General features: G+C 48.4%; 1 protein-coding gene across 1 annotated transcript in view; it reads left to right on the forward strand.

Moving 5' to 3' along the window:
- Positions 1–21863, forward strand: part of nfasca (neurofascin homolog (chicken) a) — a 208154-nt gene that overhangs the window by 95850 nt on the left and 90441 nt on the right. The window contains exons 10-13 of the mRNA XM_070859232.1: positions 13314–13425; positions 15155–15339; positions 16286–16417; positions 21179–21322. Coding sequence (XP_070715333.1) covers positions 13314–13425; positions 15155–15339; positions 16286–16417; positions 21179–21322 — 573 coding nt within the window. The remainder of the gene's footprint in view (positions 1–13313; positions 13426–15154; positions 15340–16285; positions 16418–21178; positions 21323–21863) is intronic.

Consider the following 21863-nt stretch of genomic DNA (forward strand, 5'->3'; position numbering starts at 1 on the left):
TTGCTGAAAAGTGGGCAGTGGTAATTATTGAGATCAGACTCATCCACGATGCCTCCACAGTCAAATAACCAGCTGACATTCACTGTCCAGGGTTCACACTGGTTTCTTATTTTCAAACCCCTCATCTCTCCCTAGCTCTGTAATCTCCTTCAGCCCCACAACCCCCTGAGATGTCTGCACTCCTCTAATTCTGCCCCCCTGAGCATCCCCGATTGTAATCGTTCCACCATTGGCAGCCGTGCCTTCAGCTGCCTGGGCCCCAAGCTCTGGAACCCCCTGCCTAAACCTCTCCTGTCTCTCTACCTCTCTTTCCTCCTTCAAGACGCTCCTTAAAGCCTACCTTTTTGACCAAGCTTTTGGTCACCTTACATTCTGGAGAGGAAGAAAATAGTCAAAAAGAGGGGAGGACGCTCTCCCCATCAAATATCCAACAAGCTGTGACAGCCCCGGTGATGTAGCACTGCTAATTTCATTAAGGCCCTGCAATTGCGAAGCCATTACATGTGGGTTGTCCACAGGAACAGGAGATGGCCATTCAGCCCCTCGAGCCTGCTCCGCCATTCAATCATGCAGTGGTTCCAGAAGGTGGCTCACTACCACCTTCTCGAGGGCAGTTCGGGACGGGCAATAAATGCCGGCCTTGCCAGCGAAGCCCACACCCCGAGAACGAATTTTTAAAAAGTCGATATGTACCCGCCTTGGTTCCATATCCCCTTAATATCCAAAAAACTAGTGCGCTCAGTTTTGAAATTTTTAATTGACCCCCATCTCTTTGAGGGAGAGAGTTCCAGATTCCCACAACCCTTTGTGTGAAAAAGTGCTTCCTGATATCACCCTCTGAACGGCCTGCCCCATCCACTCATTCTGGGCTCCCTCCACCAGAGGGAATGGTGGGGCTCGAGGAAACCCTATCAGCCTCCTTCATCATATGGAACATTCCACGTTCCCTGATCACCTTTTCCCACGTATCATGCATGCTTCATCATGTCGGTCTCCACAGGGAGGGATTCAGAATCAACGCGATCAGCAGTGTCCACTCGGACCCACTAGTGAGCAGGAAATTACAGCATTGCAGGCAGAGACGTGAGAGCAGGTTGTCCACCGATGGTGCCCATGTTGCCAACTCGAGCCGGGTGTATTCCTGGAGCTTTCATCACATGACCTTCCCGCCACTTCCCCACCCAGTCAAACAGTCATTGTGTTTCCCCCACATCACGCAAGATATTTAAGAACATAAGAAGTAGGAGCAGGAGTCGGCCATTTGGCCCCTCGAGCCTGCTCCGCCATTCAGTAAGATCATGGCTGATCTGATCATGGATCATCTGATCCCTACCCGCTCCCCATAGCCCTTTACTCCCTTATTGCTCAAAAATCGATCTCCGCCTTAAATATATTCAATGACCCAGCCTCCACAACTCTCTGAGGCAGAGAATTCCACAGATTTACAACCCTCAGAGAGAAGAAATTTCTCCTCATCTCTGTTTTAAATGGGCGGCCCCTTATTCTGAGACTATGGCCCCTAATTTTAGTTTCCCCTATGAGTGGAAATATCTTCTCTTGCCGAACCCCCTATCAAGAAAGACTGGATCAACTGGGCTTGTATTCACTGGAGTTCAGAAGAATGAGAGGGGACCTCATAGAAACGTTTAAAATTCTGACGGGGTTAGACAGGTTAGATGCAGGAAGAATGTTCCCAATGTTGGGGAAGTCCAGAACCAGGGGACACAGTCTAAGGATAAGGGGGAAGCCATTTAGGATCGAGATGAGGAGGAATTTCTTCACCCAGAGAGTGGTGAACCTGTGGAATTCTCTACCACAGAAAGTTGTTGAGGCCAATTCACTAAATATATTCAAAAAGGAGTTAGATGAAGTCCTTACTACTAGGGGAATCAAGGGGTATGGTGAGAAAGCAGGAATGGGGTACTGAAGTTGCATGTTCAGCCATGAACTCATTGAATGGCGGTGCAGGCTAGAAGGGCCAAATGGCCTACTCCTGCACCTATTTTCTATGTTTCTATGTTATCTTACATGTTTCGATAAGATCACCTCTCATTCTTCTGAACTCCAATGTGTAGAGGCCCAACCTACTCGACCTGTCCTCATAAGTCAACCCCCTCATCTCCGGGATCAACCAAGTGAACCTTTACCACTAATAAACAAAAGTGTTCAAAGCAACACAATGCCCCAGTGATTTTTCTCCCTGGATTTTGCTCGCAGCCGTGTTCAGGAGATTAATTTGCAATTCGCAGAATCATAGAACGGTTACAGCACAGAAGGAGATCAATCGGCCCGTCGAGCCCCTCGGCCAGTCCCACTCCCCAGCCCTTTCCCTGTTTCTCTGCAAATGTTTTTCCTTCGGGTACTTATCCAACTCCCTTTTGAAAGCCGCGATTGAGTCTGCCTCCACCACCCTCTCAGGCAGCGCATTCCAGATCCTAACCACTCGCTGTGTAAACAAGTTTTTCCTCATGTCGCCTTTGGTTCTTTTGCCAATCACCTTAAGTCTGTGTCCTCTGGTTCTCGACCCTTCAACCAATGGGAACAGTTTCTCTCTACCTACTCTGTCCAGACCCCTCATGATTTTGAACACCGCTATCAAAGCTCCTCTCAAACGTCTCTGCTCCAAGGAGACTCCAGGACTAGCCTGGGGAGGTTGTCATCGGTGTGAGGAGAGGCAACATGGGGAAAGGGGGCTAAAGCCAATGGAACATTAACATTGAATGTGGGGGATAATTTTTCGTGATCTCAACTGACCCGATAGTTTTAGATTAAACAGCAATGCTCAACTGAACTAGCTCTGTGAACCTCTAATAGGATGTGACATCAGCACTGCAAGGAATTCTGGGTCTCTGAGCCAGCCTGATTTCCTTCTCTGTCATTTTCAGCTTCTAGGATTAAAATAGCTGCTTTTTTATGGGCTTTTTAAAAATTAATGCACGGGATGTGGCCGTCGCTGGCAAGGCCGGCATTTATCGCCCATCCCTAATTGCCCCTTGAGAAGGTGGTGGTGAGCCACCTTGGACCGCTGCAGTCCGTGTGGTGAAGGTGCTCCCACAGTGCTGTTAGGGAGGGAGTTCCACAATTTTGACCCAGCAACAATGAAGGAACAGCCGATATATTTCCAAGTCAGAATGATGTGTGCGTGACTTACAGGCGAACATAAGAAATAGGAGCAGGAGTAGGCCATTTGGTCATAAGGTCATGGCTGATCTGATCTTGGCCTCAGCTCCACTGTCCTGCCTGTTCCCCATGACCCTTCACTCTTTTATCGTTCAAAAATCTATCTATCTCCGCCTTAATTATATTCAATGACCCAGCCTCCACAGCTCTCTGGGGTAGAGAATTCCAAAGATTTACGATCCTCTGAAAGAAGAAATTCCTCCTCATCTCAGTTCTAAATGGGCTTCCCCTTATTATGAAACTATAGAAACATAGAAAATAGGTGCAGGAGTAGGCCATTCGGCCCTTCGAGCCTGCACCACCATTCAATGAGTTCATGGCTGAACATGCAACTTCAGTACCCCATTCCTGCTTTCTCGCCATACCCCTTGATCCCCCTAGTAGTAAGGACTACATATAATTCCTTTTTGAATATATATTCACAGGAAACTATGTCCCCTAGTTTTAGATTCCCCCACGAGGAGAAACATCCTCTCTGCATCGACCCTGTCGAGCCTGGGAACTTGGAGGGGGTGGTGTTTTAATGCGCTTGCTGCCCTTGTCCTTCTAGTGGTAGAGGTCGCGGGTTTGGGAGGGCAAACAGGCTGGATCTGAAGAGTAGTATAGGCATTGGCTAAAATTCTACAACAACAACAACTTGCATTCATATAGCGCCGTTACCGTAGTAAAACGTCTCAGATTATCAGACAAAATAAGTTGACACCGAGCAAACGAAGGATACATTAGGACTGGTGACCAAAAGCTTCATCAAAGAGGTAGGTTTTAAGGAGGGTCTTAAAGGAGGCGAGGCGGAGAGGTTTAGGGAGGGAATTCCAGAGCTGAGGGCCTCGGCAGTTGAAGGTATGGCCGCCAACGGTGGGGCGAAGGGAGTCCAGAATGTGCAAGAGGCCGGAGTTGGTGGAACAAAGAATTCTCGGGGGGGTTTATGAGGGCTGGAGGAGATTACAGAGATAGGGAGGGGTGAGGCCATGGAGGGATTTGAATACGTGGATGTGAATTTTCAAATCGAGGTGTTCAGGGAGCAGGAGCAAATGTAGGTCAGTGAGCACAGAGGGCGATGAACCGCTCAAGAAACTCATACTGCTTTATCGTTTTCTCTCAGTTTTGACGGCCTGTGGCGCCTTTAATTGTAATGTGGGCTGAAGTAGCCTGCAGCGGGTCCAACACCTGTTCTTGGCCTAATTGGGCCTAATCCGGATCTCTTGGCTTTTGTTCTCCATAAACATTTTGTTTTCCAAAGCAAAATTTTTTTCAGTGCCCAGCTTTCCTCCTCTGCCTCCCAGGTTGTGTTGCCAGTTACTGCAAACCTTCCTTGGGTCAGCTGGGCCCTTGAAGCCCAGGCTGGGCGGACACGAGCCTCGAGTGAGCAGAGTTGGCCTGAGTTAGGCCAGATGGGGTCACAAATTAGCTCAAGGTCTTATTCCCTCTTTCCATTCTTGTGACTAGCACAATCCTTGCATTAGAGGGAGCGTTTTTGCCAGAGTCAGGAGAATCTTACCACTGTTCCATTCAGCTGTGAGCAGATACAGAACCGCAGAAGGCATGTTTGAACGACAACCCTCCGAGAATTCTTTGTCCCACCAATTCCGGCCTCTTTTGCATCCCCCGCTTCCTTCAGCCCACCATTGTCAGCCGTGCCTTCAGCTGCCGGGGCCCCAAGCTCTGGAATTCCCTCCCTAAACCTCTCCGCCTCTTCTCCTCTAAAGCAATCCTTAATCTGTAATCTCCTCCAGCCCCACAACCCCCCGAGATGTCTGCGTTCCTCTAATTCTGCCCTCCTGAGCATCCCTGATTATAATCGCTCAACCATCGGCGGCCGTGCCTTCTGTTGCCTAAGCCCCAAGCTCTGGAACTCCCTCCCTAAACCTCTCCGCCTCTCTTTCCTCCTTCAAGACGCTCCTTAAAACATGTCTCATTGACCAAGCTTTTGAGCACCTGCACTAATTTCTATTTATGCGGCTTGGTGTCAAATTTTTAATCTCATAATACTCCTGTGAAGCACCTTGGGACGTTTCACTACATTAAAGACGCTATATAAATACACGTTGTTGTTAGAACCTCTCTCTTTGACCAAGCATTTAGCCACCTCTCCTAATGTCTGCTTTGGCCAGTGTAGAGGTCGACATCCACAGTCATCTGTTTCATAGAATCATGACCAGCACAGAAGGAGGCCATTCGGCCCCTCGTGCCTGTGCCGGTTCTTTGAATGAGCTGTCCAATTAGTCCCACTCCCCCTCCTGCTCTTTCCCCACAGCCCCGCACGTCTTCAAGTATTTACCCAAATGGCCTTTAGGAAGTTGCTATTGAACCAGCCTCCGCCGTCCTTTCAGATCACACCGACTCGCTGCGTAAGAAGTATTTGTTTCCTCATGCTGACCCTGGTTTAAAGACAAACACTCCAAACCCAGCAGATATGTTTGTCGATGAGGGACTTCATGACTCATCATCTCAGGCAGTCCCTCGGGGTCGAGGATGACTTGCTTCCACACTAAAAACGAGTACTCCGGTAACTGATGAACTCATTTTAAACGGTGGAAGATGCCTGAATTCTTTTAACGTGGGGTGGCCGTTGCACACCAGCCACCACACGGACTTGACGGAGCGAGGCCTTGGTCCAGTGGCAAGGGTTATCCAAGACGACTGGAGACCAAGCTCTGCCGCATGTGCCAATACATACACACACACTCAAACATACTCCTACTGTCTGTTTGAGGGACTGCATGACAATTCAGTGAAGAGTGGTAATCTCGTAGGTGAATGCACACGAGTAAAGTGGGAGACACACCCGGTGTGAGGGCCTCTGTTATTTTCCATCAAATATAGTCATGCTAACTGACACAGCTGCAACCAGGGCCAAAAGCTTATGAAGCAGTGAAGATATGGACTTACCGTGATGCGCGATTGCAGTAGGAAGCTTCACCCAAAGTACTAACCTGGTCTTGCGTAGTTACGATTGATGCTTAAATCCTGGCCTGTTTCCTCGTTGCTGCAAATTCACCTTGATCCCGAAAACTAATCCTTTAACACAACCTATCCCAATGTAATGTACTTGCCAAAATTATTTATTTTTCCCCTGGAAAATATAAGCTTTGACTGCCTGAGTTCCGAATCGAAGAGCAGAAAGGCTGACCTCATCCAGTGGGACAAAATGAAATACATTTTGAAGTGCAGTCACTGTTGTAATGTGGGAAAAGTGGCAGCCAATTTGCGCACAGCAAGCTCCCACATACAGCGATGTGAGAATGACCAGATAATCTGTTTTTGTTATGTTGATTGAGGTCTAAATATTAGCCAGGACACCAGGGATAACTCCCCTGCTCTTCTTCAAAATAGTGGCCATGGGATCTTTTACATGCACCTGAGAGGGCAGAAGGGGCCTCAGTTTCATGTCACATCCGAAAGACAGCACCTCCGACAGTGCAGCGCTCCCTCAGCGCTGCACTGGGCGTGTCAGCCTAGATTTTTGTGCTTAAGTCTCTGGAGTGGGACGTGAACCTGGGGGGAAAGGTCAACGGCAAACATCTTGGTTTGTGATCCTTTAGTAAATCCTGCCATCATCAAGTAACAGGATTAGACATTTGAAGATTTTATTCAATGGTATAATTTATGTGGATTACCTCAATATGGTGAGCTGCAGCTCAGTGGGCAGCACCCTCGCCTCTGAGTCAGAAGGTTGTGGGTTCAAGTCCCACTGCAAGGATGTGAGCACAAGAAATCTAGGGTGACACTCCCAGTGCAGTGCTGAGGGAGTGCTGCACTGTCGGAGGTGCCGTCTCTCAAATGAGACGTTAAACCGAGGCCCTGTCTGCGCTCTCAGGTGGGTGTAAAAGATCCCATGCCACAATATTGAACAAGAGGAGGGGAGTTATCCCTGGTAGCCTGGCTAATATTTAGACCTCAATCAACATAACAAAAGCAGATTATCTGGTCATTATCACATTGCTGTTTGTGGGAGTTTGCACAAGTTGGCTGCTGCGTTTCCCACATTACAACAGTGACTACACTCCAAAAGTACTTAATTGGCTGTAAAATGCTTTGAGACGTTCGGTGGACATGAAAGGCGCTATATAAATGCAAGTATGTCTGGTAAAAATCTATCGATCTGTGATTTAAAATAATTAATTGGGCTAGCATCTACTGCTTTGTGAGGGAGAGCCCCACAATTCTACCACCCTTTGCATGATGCATTTCCTAACATCTGAATGGTCTGGCTCTGTTTTTAAGAATATTTCCTCTTGTCCTAGACTCCCCCTACTGAAGGACAAGACTGTTCAGCCCCTCAGGGTTGCTCTGTCATTCAAGCACTCCCTCAGCCCTGCACTGGGAGTGTCAGCCTAGATTATTTTGTGCTCTAGTTCCTGGAGTGGGATTTGAACCCACAACCTTTTGACTCAGAGGCAAGTGTGTTACCCACTGAGCCAGGGCTGACATTTTGGTTTTTGTTCCTTAAGTAAATCCAACCATCACCAAGTAACAGGACTGGACGTTTGAAGATTTTATTCAATTGTATATTTATGTGGATCACCTCAATGCGATGCTGCCGTGGTTAACCCATTAACTCAATAACTTACTAGTACTGTAACTGCAATATAAGTGATCATCAATTGCTGACATCCTCTTGTCGGAGTACCTCGGTAATGCCCTGGCAGGATTGTGGTACAGACTGACACAGTCACTTATGATTTCCCAGTGTGTCGAGTCTGTCTACAGGGTAGGGAGGGAGGAATTGGGATGCCATTGTTCCCTCTCTAGGGGTCACGCCTATCCAGCTCCTCTTCCGTGTTACAAGAAAGAACCTGTCGCCATTACAACAGCAACTGTCCTTCCAGAGTAATTCATTGGCTGTGAAGCGCTCTGGCGTATTCTGAGAATGTGAAAGGCGCTATATAAATGCAAGATCTTCCAGTTAACGTTATAGTCATGCTCCTCCGATCGTACCTCCCAACCGTCGCATTTTAATTTCCCTTCATTATTTTAAAGGCTTGGATTGTGTCCAATCTCTTGATCTCTTTTCCGATAAGGGCTGATTATCTTATATAAGAACATAAGAAATAGGAGCAGGAGTAGGCCATTTGGCACCTTGAGCCTGCTCCGTCATTCAATAAGTTCATGGCTGATCTGATCATGGACTCAGCTCCACTTCCCTGCCCGCTCCCATAACTCTTTACTCCCTTATCGCTCAAAAATCTGTCTATTTCCGTCTTAAATATATTCAATGACCCAGCCGTCACAGCTCTCTGGGGCAGAGAATTCCACAGATTTACAGCCCTCTGAGAGAAGAAATTCCTCTTCATCTTAGTTTTAAATGGGTGGCCCCTTATTCTGAGACTATGTCCCCTAGTTTTAGTTGCCCTATGAGTGGAAACATCCTCTCTGCATCCACCTTGTCGAGCCTCTCTTGAATTGTAATCGTCACTGCCCTTTTGAGAATCCCTTGTGGGTTTAACTAGGAGGAACTGCCTTCATATTTAGGTTTATCCAGCGGCCCAAGTTACCCCATTTGTATCTTCACCTTTGGGGCCACTAAACGTCACAAAAGAAAGAGGAAATTGTGGAGTAAGCACCATTCCTTACTTCAAGGGTTAAATTATGAGGAGAGATTCCACAAATCAGGCTTGTATTCCTTGGAATTTAGAAGGTTAAGTTTTCAGGATATTAAGGGGAACAGCTACGGTAGATAGAGAGAAACTATTTCTGCAGGTTGTGGAGTCTCGGACTAGGGGGGCACAGTCTAAAAATTAGAGCCAGATCTCTCAGGAGTGAAATTAGGAAACACTTCTACACACAAAGGGTGGTAGAGGTTTGGAACTCTCTTTCGCAAATGTTAATTGATGCTAACTGTTAACTGGAAATCGGAGATTGACTGCTTTCTGTTAACCAAAGGTTGTAAAGGATATAGGCCAAAGGCGGGGGTATATGGAGTCAGGTTGCCGATTCAGCTCGAGGGGCTGAATGGCCGACTCCTGTTCCTGTGTTCCCATTATGTCATGCTGTACTTTCCTGGGACGCTGGTGTCACTCCGTCATTACCCTTACCGAAATTAATTCGAAGGTAATTATCATTAAAATCAGCGGCGATCGCAATTTTCCTGGATCTAAGCCAGTTTTACACGGCATTGCCACTTATTCTTCAAAATAATGGTGTTGATGGCCTGAGTTCTTGCTCCAAGATTGGGTTTAAAGTCCCGGTTGGTGAAAGAATTACGATCTTTGAGTGTCCACTACTCAGCACCTTGGATTTTCAATTTTAACATTGTCACGGCATAGTAACATTCGCGCCACACAAGTGTCAGGCAATGACTATCTCCAACAAGCGAGAGTCTAACCACCGTCCCTTGACATCCCCCACCATCAACATCCTGGGGGTCACCATTGACCAGAAACTTAACTGGACCAGCCAAATAAATACTGTGGCAACAAGAGCAGGTCAGAGGCTGGGTATTCTGCGGCGAGTGTCTCACCTCCTGACTCCCCTTTCCACCATCTACAAAGCACAAGTCAGGAGTGTGATGGAACACTCTCCACTTGACTGGATGAGTGCGGCTCCAACAACACTCAAGAAGCTCGACACCATCCAGGACAAAGCAGTCCGCTTGATTGGAACCTCATCCACCACCTTCAACATTCACTCCCTCCACCACCGGCGCACCGTGGCTGCAGTGTGCACCATCTACAAGATGCACTGCAGCAACTCGGCAAGGCTTCTTCGGCAGCACCTCCCAAACCCGCGACCTCTACCGCCTAGAAGGACAAGGGCAGTAGGCTCATGGGAACACCATCACCTCTAAGTTACCTCCTCCAAGTCACACACCATCCTGTTTGGTGATATATCGGCTGTTCCTTCATCATCACTGGGTCAAAATCCTGGAACTCCCTCCCTAACAGCACTGTGGGAGCACCTTCACCACACGGACTGCAGCAGTTCAAAAAGGCGGCTCACCACCACCTTCTCAAGGGCAATTAGGGATGGGCGATAACTGCTTTGTTTTCTTTACAGCTAATCACGTATTGTGAACCAGATATGTGAAGAGAAAAAGATTAGTGAAGACAAATGTAGGTCCCTTGCAGTCGGATTCAGGTGAATTTATAATGGGGAACAAAGAAATGGCAGACCAATTGAACAAATACTTTGGTTCTGTCTTCACAAAGGAAGACACAAATAATCTTCCGGAAGTACTAGGGGACCGAGGGTCTAGTGAGAAGGAGGAACTGAAGGATATCCTTATAAGGTGGGAAATTGTGTTAGGGAAATTGATGGGATTGAAGGCCGATAAATCCCCGGGGCCTGATAGTCGGCATCCCAGAGTACTTAAGGAAGTAGCCCTAGAAATAGTGGATGCATTGGTGATCATTTTCCAACAGTCTATCGACTCTGGATCAGTTCCTATGGACTGGAGGGTAGCTAATGTAACACCACTTTTTAAAAAGGGTTGGGAGAGAGAAAGCGGGTAATTATAGACCGGTTAGTCTGACATCAATAGTGGGGAAAATGTTGGAATCAATTATTAAAGATGAAATAGCAACACATTTGGAAAGCAATGACAGGATCGGTTCAAGTCCGCATGGATTTATGAAGGGGAAATCATGCTTGACAAATCTTCTGGAATTTTTTGAGGATGTAACTAGTAGAGTGGACAATGGAGAACCAGTGGATGTGGTGTATTCAAAAGGCTTTTGACAAGGTCCCACACAAGAGATTGGTGTGCAAAATCAAAGCACATGGTATTGGGGGTAATATACTGATGTGGATAGAGAACTGGTTGGCAGACAGGAAGCAGAGAGTCACGATAAATGGGTCCTTTTTAGAATGGCAGGCAGTGACTAGTGGAGTGCCGCAGGGCTCAGTGCTGGGACCCCAGCTCTTCACAATATACATCAATGATTTGGATGAAGGAATTGAGTGTAATATCTCCAAGTTTGCAGATGACACTAAACTGGGTGGCGGTGTGAGCTGTGAGGGGGATGCTACGAGGCTGCAGGGTGACTTGGACAGGTTAGGTGAGTGGGCAAATGCATGGCAGATGCAGTATAATGTGGATAAATGTGAGATTATCCACTTTGGGGGCAAAAACGCGAAGACAGAATATTATCTGAATGACGGCAGATTAGGAAAAGGGGAGGTGCAACGAGACCTGGGTGTCATGGTTCATCACTCATTGAAAGTGGGCATACAGGTACAGCAGGCGGTGAAGAAGGCAAATGGTATGTTGGCCTTGATAGCTAGGAGATTTGAGTATAGGAGCAGGGAGGTCTTACTGCAGTTGTACAGGGCTTTGGTGAGGCCTCACCTGGAATATTGTGTTCAGTTTTGGTCTCCTAATCTGAGGAAGGACGTTCTTGCTATTGAGGGAGTGCAGCAAAGGTTCACCAGACTGATTCCCGGGATGGCAGGACTGACATATGAGGAGAGACTGGATCAACTGGGCCTTTATACATTGGAGTTTAGAAGGATGAGAGGGGATCTCATAGAAACATATAAGATTCTGACAGGACGGGACAGGTTAGATGCGGGTAGATTGTTCCCGATGTTGGGGAAGTCCAGAACCATGGGACACACTCTTAGGATAAGGGGTAAGCCATTTAGGACTGAGATGAGGAGAAACTTCTTCACTCAGAGAGTTGATAACCCGTGGAATTCCCTGCCACAGAGAGTTGTTGATGCCAGTTCATTGGATATATTCAAGAGGAAGTAAGATATGGCCCTTACGGCTAAGGGGATCAAGGGGTATGGAGAGAAAGCAGGAAAGGGGTACTGAGGGAATGATCAGCCATGATCTTATTGAATGGTGGTGCAGGCTCAAAGGGCCGAATGGCCTACTCCTGCATCTATTTTCTATGTTTTAACAGCAGTCTTACCAGTGATGATATCTAAAGCCACCATGAGGTTTATTTTCTGTTGCTGGTTTACATTGATTTTTGGCTTTTCAGTCCAGACCCACCACACCAACGTAAACTTGTGGGTATTTGTGCATGAAACGCAGAAGGAAAGTATGCAGGCACAGCAAGTGATCAGGAAGACCAATGGTATCTTGGCCTTTATTGCAAAGTGGATGGAGTATAAACGCAGGGAAGTCTTACTACAGCTATATAAGGTATTGTTGATGCCACACCTGGAATACTGCGTGCAGTTTTCGTTTCCATATTTATGAAAGGATATACTTGCTTTGGAGGCAGTTCAGAGAAGGTTCACAAGGTTGATTCCGGAGATGAGGGGGTTGACTTATGAGGAAAGGTTGAGTAGGTTTGGCGTCTACTCATTGGAATTCAGAAGAATGAGAGGTGCTTGACAAGGTGGATGCAGAGAGGATGTTTCTACTGATGGGGGAGACTAAAACTAGAGGCATGATCTTAGAATAAGGGGCTGCCCATTTAAAACTGAGATGAGGAGAAATTTCTTCTCTCAAAGGGTTGTGGATCTGTGGAATTCACTGCCTCAGAGAGCTGTGGAAGCTGGGTCATTGAATAAATTTAAGGCAAAAATAGACAGTTTCTTAACCGATAAGGGGGCAGGCAGGGAAATGGACCTGAGTCCATGACCGGATCAGCCATAATCGTATTAAATGGCGGAGCAGGCTCGAGGGGCCGTATGGCCTACTCCTGCTCCTATTTCTTATGTTCTTGAGGTGATCCAAAACTCGGCTGCCCCGTGTCCTAACTCACTCCAAGTCCCACTCACCCATCACCCCTGTGCTCACTGACCTATATTGGCTTCCGGTTAAGCAACGCCTCGATTTCAAAATTCTCATTCTTGTTTACAAATCCCTCCATGACCTCGCCCCTCCCTATCTCTATAATCTCCTCCAGCCCTACAACCCCCCCCGAGATATCTGCGCTCCTTTAATTCCGCCCTCTTGAGCATCCCTGATTATAATCGCTCAACCATTGGTGGCCGTGCCTTCTGTTGCCTGGGCCCCAAGCTCTGGAACTCCCTGCCTGAACCTCTCCTCCTCTCTACCTCTCTTTCCTCCTTCAAGACCCAGCTTTTTTCTCCTTATGTGGCTTGGTGTAAAAGTTTTTGATTTGTCTTATAACACTGCTGCGAAGCGCCTTGAGATGTTTTACTACGTTAAAGGTGCTATATAAATACAATTGTTGTTGTTGTTTTAACTCGTTGCTGTCTGGATGTGTTTGCAGCTCGACCAGTCACGGAGCAGATCCCAAGGTTCATGTCGCCAACAGGGACCTCCAGCAGCAGAATCATTCTACGAGGCGAGGACCTTTTGCTGGAATGTATCGCATCAGGAGTGTATGTAAAGCCAGGGTTCTAACTACTTTTATATTCATTCTCGGTGTGTGGGCATCGCTGGCAAAGCGGGAATTAGTGCCCATCCCAAGCTTCCTTGGGGGGTGGCGGGGGGTGGGGGGGCGGTGGTGTTGTGGGGTGGGGGGTGTAGCTTCTCCTTGTGGTGGGCAAAGAGCTGCAGACAGTGGGTGTGGGTGTGCATGTTTGGGTGTGTCACATCAGAAGGCAGTTAATAGTCATCCACTTTTACTGGAGACACACATAGACCAGGCCGGGTAAGGGGGGCAGGTTTCCTTCCCTAAAGGACATTAGTGAACTTAATTGGGTTTTTGCGACAATCCGTCGGCTTCATGATCACCTTTACTGATGCCAGCTATTTAGTGCGGGTGTGTGCGTGCGTATGTGGATGCACGTGCGGCTGTGGGAATGTGGGTGTGCGAGCATGGGTGTGCGTAGGCGTGTGGGTACGTGGGCGTGAGGATGCGTGCGTGTGTGGGAGTGCGCCTGGGTGTGGGAATGTGGGTGTGTGAGCATGGATGTGTGGGTGTGTGTCTGCGTGGGTGTGAGGGTGTGCATGTATGGGTGTGTATGTGTGTGGTCATGTGTGGGTGTGCATGGGTATGCGTTTGCGGGCATGTGTGTGGGTGTACGCGGGTGTGGGTGTACGCGGGTGTGGGTTTGCGTGGGTGTGGGTTTGCGTGGGTGTGTGTGTGGGTGTGCGCATTGGTGTGAATGTGTGTGTGTGGGTGTGGGTGTGTGTGTGTGGGTGTGCGCATTGGTGTGAATGGGTGTGTGTGTGTGTATGTGTGGGTGTGTGTGTGTGGGTGTGTGTGTGTGGGTGTGCGCATTGGTGTGAATGGGTGTGTGTGTGTGTGTGTGTGGGTGTGTGTGTGTGGCTGTGTGTGGGCATGTATGGTGTGCTGGATGGAACTTGGTTCCATCAGTATTTCGCACTGTGGAAAAAGTCTAGTTGGGGCGAAGGGTGGGTGGGGGTGAATAGGCTTCCTCTATATCGGGGGAGCCCGTTAGACCCAGTCAAACTCTGACCAGCTCTCAGGCGATGAGAGTTCCATTCAGTGTGAGTAAAGGCCCTTAACTCTGCAGACATATGGAGATGTTGGGGGGAGGAGGGATTACTGTAGTCTCTGTATGTAACAAAATAATTAATTTTTGGAAGAAAGAAAGACTTGCATTTATATAGCGTCTTTCACGACCACTGGACGTCCCAAAGTGCTTTACAGGAAATGAAGTACTTTTTAAAGTGTAGTCACTGTTGTAATGTGGGAAACGTGGCAGCCAATTTGCGCACAGCCAGCTCCCACAAACAGCAATGTGGTAATGAGCAGAAAAATTGTTTTAGTGATGTTGATTGAGGGATAAATATTGGCCACCGGGGAGAACTCCCATGGTCTTCTTCGAAATAGTGCCATGGGATCTTTTACGTCCACCTGAGAGAGCAGACGGGGCCTCGGTTTAACGTCTCATCTGAAAGACGGCACCTCCGACAGTGCAGCGCTCTCAATACTGCACTGGGAGTGTCAGCCTAAATTTTTTTTAGGTGCTCAAATTCCTGGAGTGGGACTTGAAACCACAGCCTTCGGACTCAAGAGGCAAGAGTGCTGCCCACTGAGCCACGGCTGGTACATTTTTTAAGTTCAGAACATGTCCAGGGTGAAACAAGATCGATTGTCATTCGATGCGTGTCTCGGGAATAATTCCTGTCCTGTTTCAGGCCCACGCCGGATATCATCTGGTACAAGAAAGGCGGTGAGCTGCCCTGGGCGAAGGTGCGAATCGAAAACTTCAACAAAACGCTGAGGATCACTGACGTGTCTGAGGAAAACTCGGGCGAGTATTTCTGCCTGGCGTCCAACAAGATGGGAAGCATAAGGCACACCATCACAGTGAGAGTGAAAGGTAATGACTCGATTCACATCCCTACAGCCACTGCCTCAGCTTCCATTCCCCCCACCCCTCTCCCCGCGTGTCTGTCACGTCGAATATTACTCTTCCATTTCTTCGTCTTTAGAACATAAGAAATAGGAGCAGGAGTTGGCTCTACGACCCCTCGAGCCTGCTCCGCCATTCAATCAGATCATGGCTGATCTTCGACCTCAACTCCACTTTCCTGCCCGATCCCCATATTCCTTGATTCCCTTAATATTCAAACATCTATCGAGCTCAGTCTGGAATATACTCAACGACTGAGCATCCACAGCCCTCAGGGTAGAAAATTCCAAATATTCACCACCTCCTGAGTGAAGAAATTCCTCCTCATCTCAGTCCTAGATGGCCGACCTCTTATCCTGAGACTGTGCCGCCAGGTTCTAGACACTCCAGCCCGGGGGAAACAACCTCTTAGCATCTACTCTGTCAAGCCCTCTTAAGAATTTTACAGGTTTCAATTATATTTAATTTCAATTTAGTTGATTGGCAAGAGCTTTCGTTGCACAGTAGCTGAAGTCAGCTCAGTAACTGCTCTCCGAGAACGAGACAGGCAGGAAAGTGGAGTTGAGGCAGATGATCAGCCATGATCTTATTGAATGGCGGAGCAGGCTCGAGGGGCCGAATGGCCGACTCCTGCTCCTATTTCTTATGAGACAGCACAGAAGGAGGCCATTCGGCCCTCAGTGCAGATTCATTGACTGGACCTCACCGAAGGGCCTCCAGCTCCTTTGAAATTAAGTCAGGTTTATTGAGCATTAAAGGTTTTGTAGGGGACATTTCCCAGAGGTTTATGTTATGTTTCCACGGGTGAGTTAACCTAAAAACGATGACTGTGCTCCTTACAAGTACAAGATCTGTAATCTGTCTCGCGTTTACAGCCAGTAATCAGTTTGACTGTTTGTTTTAATTCTCTAAGCTGCTCCTTATTGGCTGAATGAGCCCCAGAACTTGGTGCTGGCTCCGGGAGAATACGGCAGATTATTGTGCCGGGCCAACGGAAACCCCAAGCCTGACATCCAGTGGCTGGTGAATGGCGAACCCATCGAAAGTGAGTTAACCATGACATGTTATAACGATCACAGTGTTGTGTTGTGGCTGCTACATGTCTTGGTGCAGCTCTCTAGTTCATCGTTGCTTCGCTAATGTATCAACAACAACGTGTATTTATATTAATATGTCTCCACTTATCTGTAGAATAACTCCACGAGGCCTAGTGCTGTGCTTGAACTGCTGTGGCCTTAGTCTCTTTATTGTAATTGCAGAGTGCCTTCACCGTGTGGCGACCAGCCTTTTATACAGCTCCTGCCTGGGCCTCCCACAGTTGCACCCGCTCGTGGTACCAGCATAGTATATACACAGAGTATACATATATGACAACATTCCACCCCCCAAAAAAATCTTTGATGCCAGTTAGTTACAGGTTGAGACGATCCGGAACTCTGCGCTCCTTGGTTGATCGTCTGAGTGTCACTTCTGGCAGGGGTGAGTTGGTCGGGCCACTGCTGTCTTGTTGGAGATGGTGGGATCATACTCGTGGTTGGCAGCTAGGTCTGTTGCTGATTGTGTGTGTGTAGGTGGATCGCTGAAGGTAAGGTCCTCTCCCGGTAGTTCCTGGTTACCTGTAAATCGCAATTTGGTCTGGTCCGAATGCTTTCTGCACATTTGTCCATTAAGCAGTTTGACAACAAACACTCTATTCCCCTCCTTGGCTAAAACAGTGCCAGCAACCCATTTGGGGCCATGATCATGATTCAGCATAAACACCGGATCGTTTACATTGATGTCGCGTGATACAGCCGCGCGCTCATGGTACATGTTTTGCCAATAACGCCTGGTTTCCACCTGATCATTGAGGTCAGGATGGACTAAGGCGAGCCTGGTTTTGAGTGCACGTTTCATCAGTAACTCCGCAGGGGAGACCCCAGTAAGTGAGTGGGGTTGTGTCCTGTAATTGATCAGCACCCGGGATAGGCGGGTTTGTAAGGAGCCTTCCGTGACGCGTTTCAAGCTCTGCTTTATAGTTTGGACTGCCCACTCCACTTGGCCGTTGGATGCCGGCTTGAACGGGGCAGACCTGACATGCTTGATGCCATTGTGGGTCATGAATTCATTGAATTCCGAGCTGGTGAAATACGGACCAATGTCGCTGACCAGAATGTCGGGCAAGCCATGAGTGGCGAACATGTCCTGAGGCTTTCAATGGTGGCGGTGGACGTGCTGGATGCCATCGTTACACATTCGATCCACTTAGAGTAGGCGTCTACTACAACGAAGAACATTTTTCCTAGAAAGGGGCCCGCATAATCTACATGGATCCTGGACCATGGTTTTGAGGGCCAGGACCACAGACAAAGTGGAGCCTCCCTGGGGGCATTGCTCAATTGTGAGCAAGTGTTACACTGGCGCACGCACGACTCCAAGTCCGAGTCAATGCCGGGCCACCAGACATGGGACCTGGCAATAGCCTTCATCATGACTATGCCTGGGTGGGCACTGTGTAGGTTGCGTATGAAGGTTGCCCTGCCTTTTTTTGGCAGGACGACGCGGTTGCCCCATAAGATGCAATCCGATTGGGTGGACATTTCGTCTTTACGACGATGAAACGGCTTTATCTCGTCTTGCATTTCTCTTGGGACCACTGACCAGCCCCCATTGAGGACGCAACTTTTTACAAGAGAAAACACGGTCCTGGTTTGTCCATGTCCTGATCTGGCAGGCCGTTACGGGTGACCCTTCGCTTTCGAAGACGTCCATGACCAGGCACAGGTCTGCTGGCTGCGCCATTTCCACCCCGATGTTGGGCAACGGTAACCGGCAGAGGGCATCGGCGTAGTTCTCAGTGCCTGGCCTGTGGTGGATCGTATAATCGTAGGCTGACAGTGTTAGTGCCCATCTTTGGATTTGCGATGAAGCATTGGTGTTTATGCCTTTGCTTTCCGAAAACAGTGAGATTAGGGGCTTGTGGTCGGCTTCTAACTCGAACCTGAGTCCGAACAAATACTGGTGCATTTTTTTCACCCCATAGACACAGGCCAAAGCCTCCTTCTCAATCATACTGTAGGCTCTTTCGGCCTTGGATAGACTTCTAGACGCATATGCAACCGGTTGGAGTTTGCCCGCTACATTTGCTTGCTGTAAAACACACCCGACACCGTACGACGACGCATCACATGCTAAAACTAGACGTTTACCTGGGTCATACAATACAAGCAACATGTTCGAACACAGCAAGTTCCTGGCCTTTTTGAAGGCGGCTTCTTGATTTTGACCCCAAATCCAGTCATCTCCCTTGCGTAGAAACTTGTGCAACGGTTCGAGCAAGGTGCTCAACCCTGGAAGAAAGTTACCGAAATAATTGAGGAGTCCCAGGAATGAGCGCAGATCCGTTACATTTCGTGGTCTGGGTGCATTCTTGATGGCCTTTGTCTTTGAGTCCATGGGCCTGATGCCGTCTGCCGCAATCTTCCTCCCCAGGAATTCTACCTCTGGCACCAGGAAGACACAATTGGATCGTTTCAACCAGAGTCTGACTCTGTTTAATCGGCTTAAAACCTCTTGCAGGTTGGGCAGGTGTTCGGTGATGTCGCGACCAGTGATTAGGATTTCATCCTGAAATACAACGGTGCGTGGTACCGATTTCAACAGACTCTCCATGTTCCTTTGGAAGATGGCTGCAGCCGAGTGGATCCCGAACTGGCACCTGTGATACAAAACAGTCCCCTGTGTGTGTGTTAATACACGTTAATTTTTTCGACGACTCAGCCAGCTCCTGGGTCATGTAAGCGGAGGTTAGATACAGCTTGGTGAACGCCTTTCCTCCTGTTAATGTCGCAAAGAGATCATCGGCTTTGGGTAGCGGGTACTGGTCCTGTAATGAAACTCGGTTGGATCGTTACCCTATAGTCGCCGCAGATTCTGACCGTGCCATCGCTCTTTAGTACCGGCACAATCGGGCTAGCCCACTCGTTGAATTCGACTGGTGATATGATTCCCTCGCGTTGAAGTCTGTCCAATTTGATCTCCACTTTCTCCCTCATCATGTAAGGGACTGCTCGAGCCTTGTGATGAACAGGCTGTGCCTTGGGGACCAAGTGGATCTGCACTTTGGTGCCTGTGAATTTGCCGATGCCTGGTTCAAATAGGGATGGGAACTTGCTCAGTACTTGAGCACAGGAAGCATTGTCCATTGAAGATAGTGCTCTGATGTCTTCCTAGTTCCACCGAATCTTCCCCATTCAGCTTCTGCCAAGCAGCGTTGGCCCGTCGCCTGGTACAACCCACAGTGGCAATTCGTGTATCTCTCCATCATAGGATACCTTTACGTTCGCACTGCCGATAACTGGGATCAGTTCCTTGGTGTAAGTGCGCAGCTTTGTCTGAATCGGGCTCAGATTGAGTCTTTGTTCTTTGTTGCCCCACAGCCTCTCAAATGCCTTGTGGCTCATAAGTGACTAACTCGTCCCCGTGTCCAACTCCATGGAAACAGGAATGCCATTTATCTTGACTTTTATCATCATGGGGGGGAACTTTGGTAGTGAAGGTGTGCACCCCGTGCACTGCTTCCTCAGGCTGAGTCGCCTCTCTAGCTTGTACTTTATGATCCTTGCTGGATCGGAAACCTCCTGCCGACTCCTCTGCCACGTTTTGAGTCGCAGTTCTTCTGCACATTCACTGTGGGTGGCCCTTTTGGCCACAGCCTTTGCACACATAGTTTCTGAATCGACACAGTATTCCAACCTCGTCGCCAGTTAATATGTCTCTACTTATCTGTAGAATAACTCCACAAGGCCTAGTGCTGTGCTTGAACTGCCGTGACCTTAGCCTCTTTATTGTAACTGCAGAGTGCCTTCACCTCGTGGTGACCAGCCTTTTATACAGCTCCTGCCTGGGCCTCCCACAGTTGCACCCTCTAGTGGTACCAGCATAGTAGCTACACAGAGTATACATATATGACATATATAGCGCCTTTAAAGTAGTGAAACGTTCACAGGAGTATTATGAGACAAAAAATTTGACACCGAGCCACATAAGGAAAAATTAGGGCAGGTGACCAGAAGCTTGGTCAAAGAGGTAGGTTTTAAGGAGCGTCTTTAGGGGGATAGAGAGGCAGAGAGGTTTAGGCCGGGAATTCCAGAGCTTGAGGCCCAGGCAACACAAGACATGGCCACCAATGGTTGAGCGATTATAATCAGGGATGCTCAAGAGGGCAGAATTAGAGCAGCGCAGATATCTCGGGATGTGGGGGGGTGCGTTGTGGGGCTGGAGGAGATTACAAAGATAGGGAGGGGCGAGGCCGTGGAGGGATTTGAAAACAAGGATGAGAATTTTGAAATCGAGGCATTGTTTAACTGGGAGCCGATGTAGGTCAGCGAACACAGGGGTGATGGGTGATCGGGACTTGATGCGAGTTAGGACACGGGCAGCCGAGTTTTGGATCACCTCTGGTTTACGTAGGGTAGAATGTGGGCGACCAGCCAGGAGAGCATTGGAATAGTCAAGTCCAGAGCTAACAAAGGCATGGATGAGGGCTTCAGCAGCAGACGAACTGAGGCAAGGGCAGAGGTAGGTCCTGTTAAAATGGAAGGGGAAATCGGTTGTGGTCTATAGTGGATGGCCAATTCTATGTCACCTATTTTACACTACCACCAAAAGTCAAATTTACCCCCACCGTGACAGGAATTGCCTGTGTGTGTGTGTCTGTCTGTCTGCGTGTGTGTGTGAAGGCTTTAGTATCTCACAGTCTGAGGGACAACAGTCCAGGGGAATGTAAATTAAACTCTGACACATCTATCTCTTTCTTTCTCTAAAGAGGTTCGTCAGAATCCAAGCCGTGAAATCTCTGGAGATACAATCATCTTCCGAGAGGCGCAGATCGGAAGCAGTGCCGTGTACCAGTGCAACGCCTCCAACGAGCATGGATACTTGCTAGCCAATGCCTTCGTCAGCATCCTCGGTACGTTTAAAGGCTGCTGGCCTCTCCTCACTGGGTTGGTGTTGAGCTGAAAGTGTCGACTTGCCGCAGTGCCCACAATGCCTCACCTGGGTGGGTTACTGCCACGGGTTCCAGCACGGATGTGCTGGCCTTGGAGGGCGGGCAAAGAAAGGCAACTAAGCTGATAAATGGGATTGAATACCTGAGCTGGAGTGAAGGTCCTGGGGAAAAGGCAACCTCGAGATGCTCTTATTGAAGACTTTAAGATCCGCGTAGGAACAGACAAACTCAATACAGAGAGACCGAGAGAGAGAAAATCCTCTACCTCCTCTCTTAACTCTGTATACTGAGGATTGGTTCACTGTGCTGTCAGTCAGTCGTCACCCTGAATGAAATGCTACTCCCTTGATGTAGAAGCTTGTGGGTGGGACCTGTTTGCCTGTTCAGCCAAGCACCCTGCTGGGCGCGTTGAATGAAAATTATTGTAGCGCAAATTTTTAGAATCAAACCTTGTTGTCTCACAACTAATGCAGCATGCAAAGGTAACTTGTCTGATGTCTGG

This window comes from Pristiophorus japonicus, chromosome 17 (assembly GCF_044704955.1).
Source record: "Pristiophorus japonicus isolate sPriJap1 chromosome 17, sPriJap1.hap1, whole genome shotgun sequence".
Lineage (NCBI taxonomy): Eukaryota > Metazoa > Chordata > Chondrichthyes > Pristiophoridae > Pristiophorus > Pristiophorus japonicus.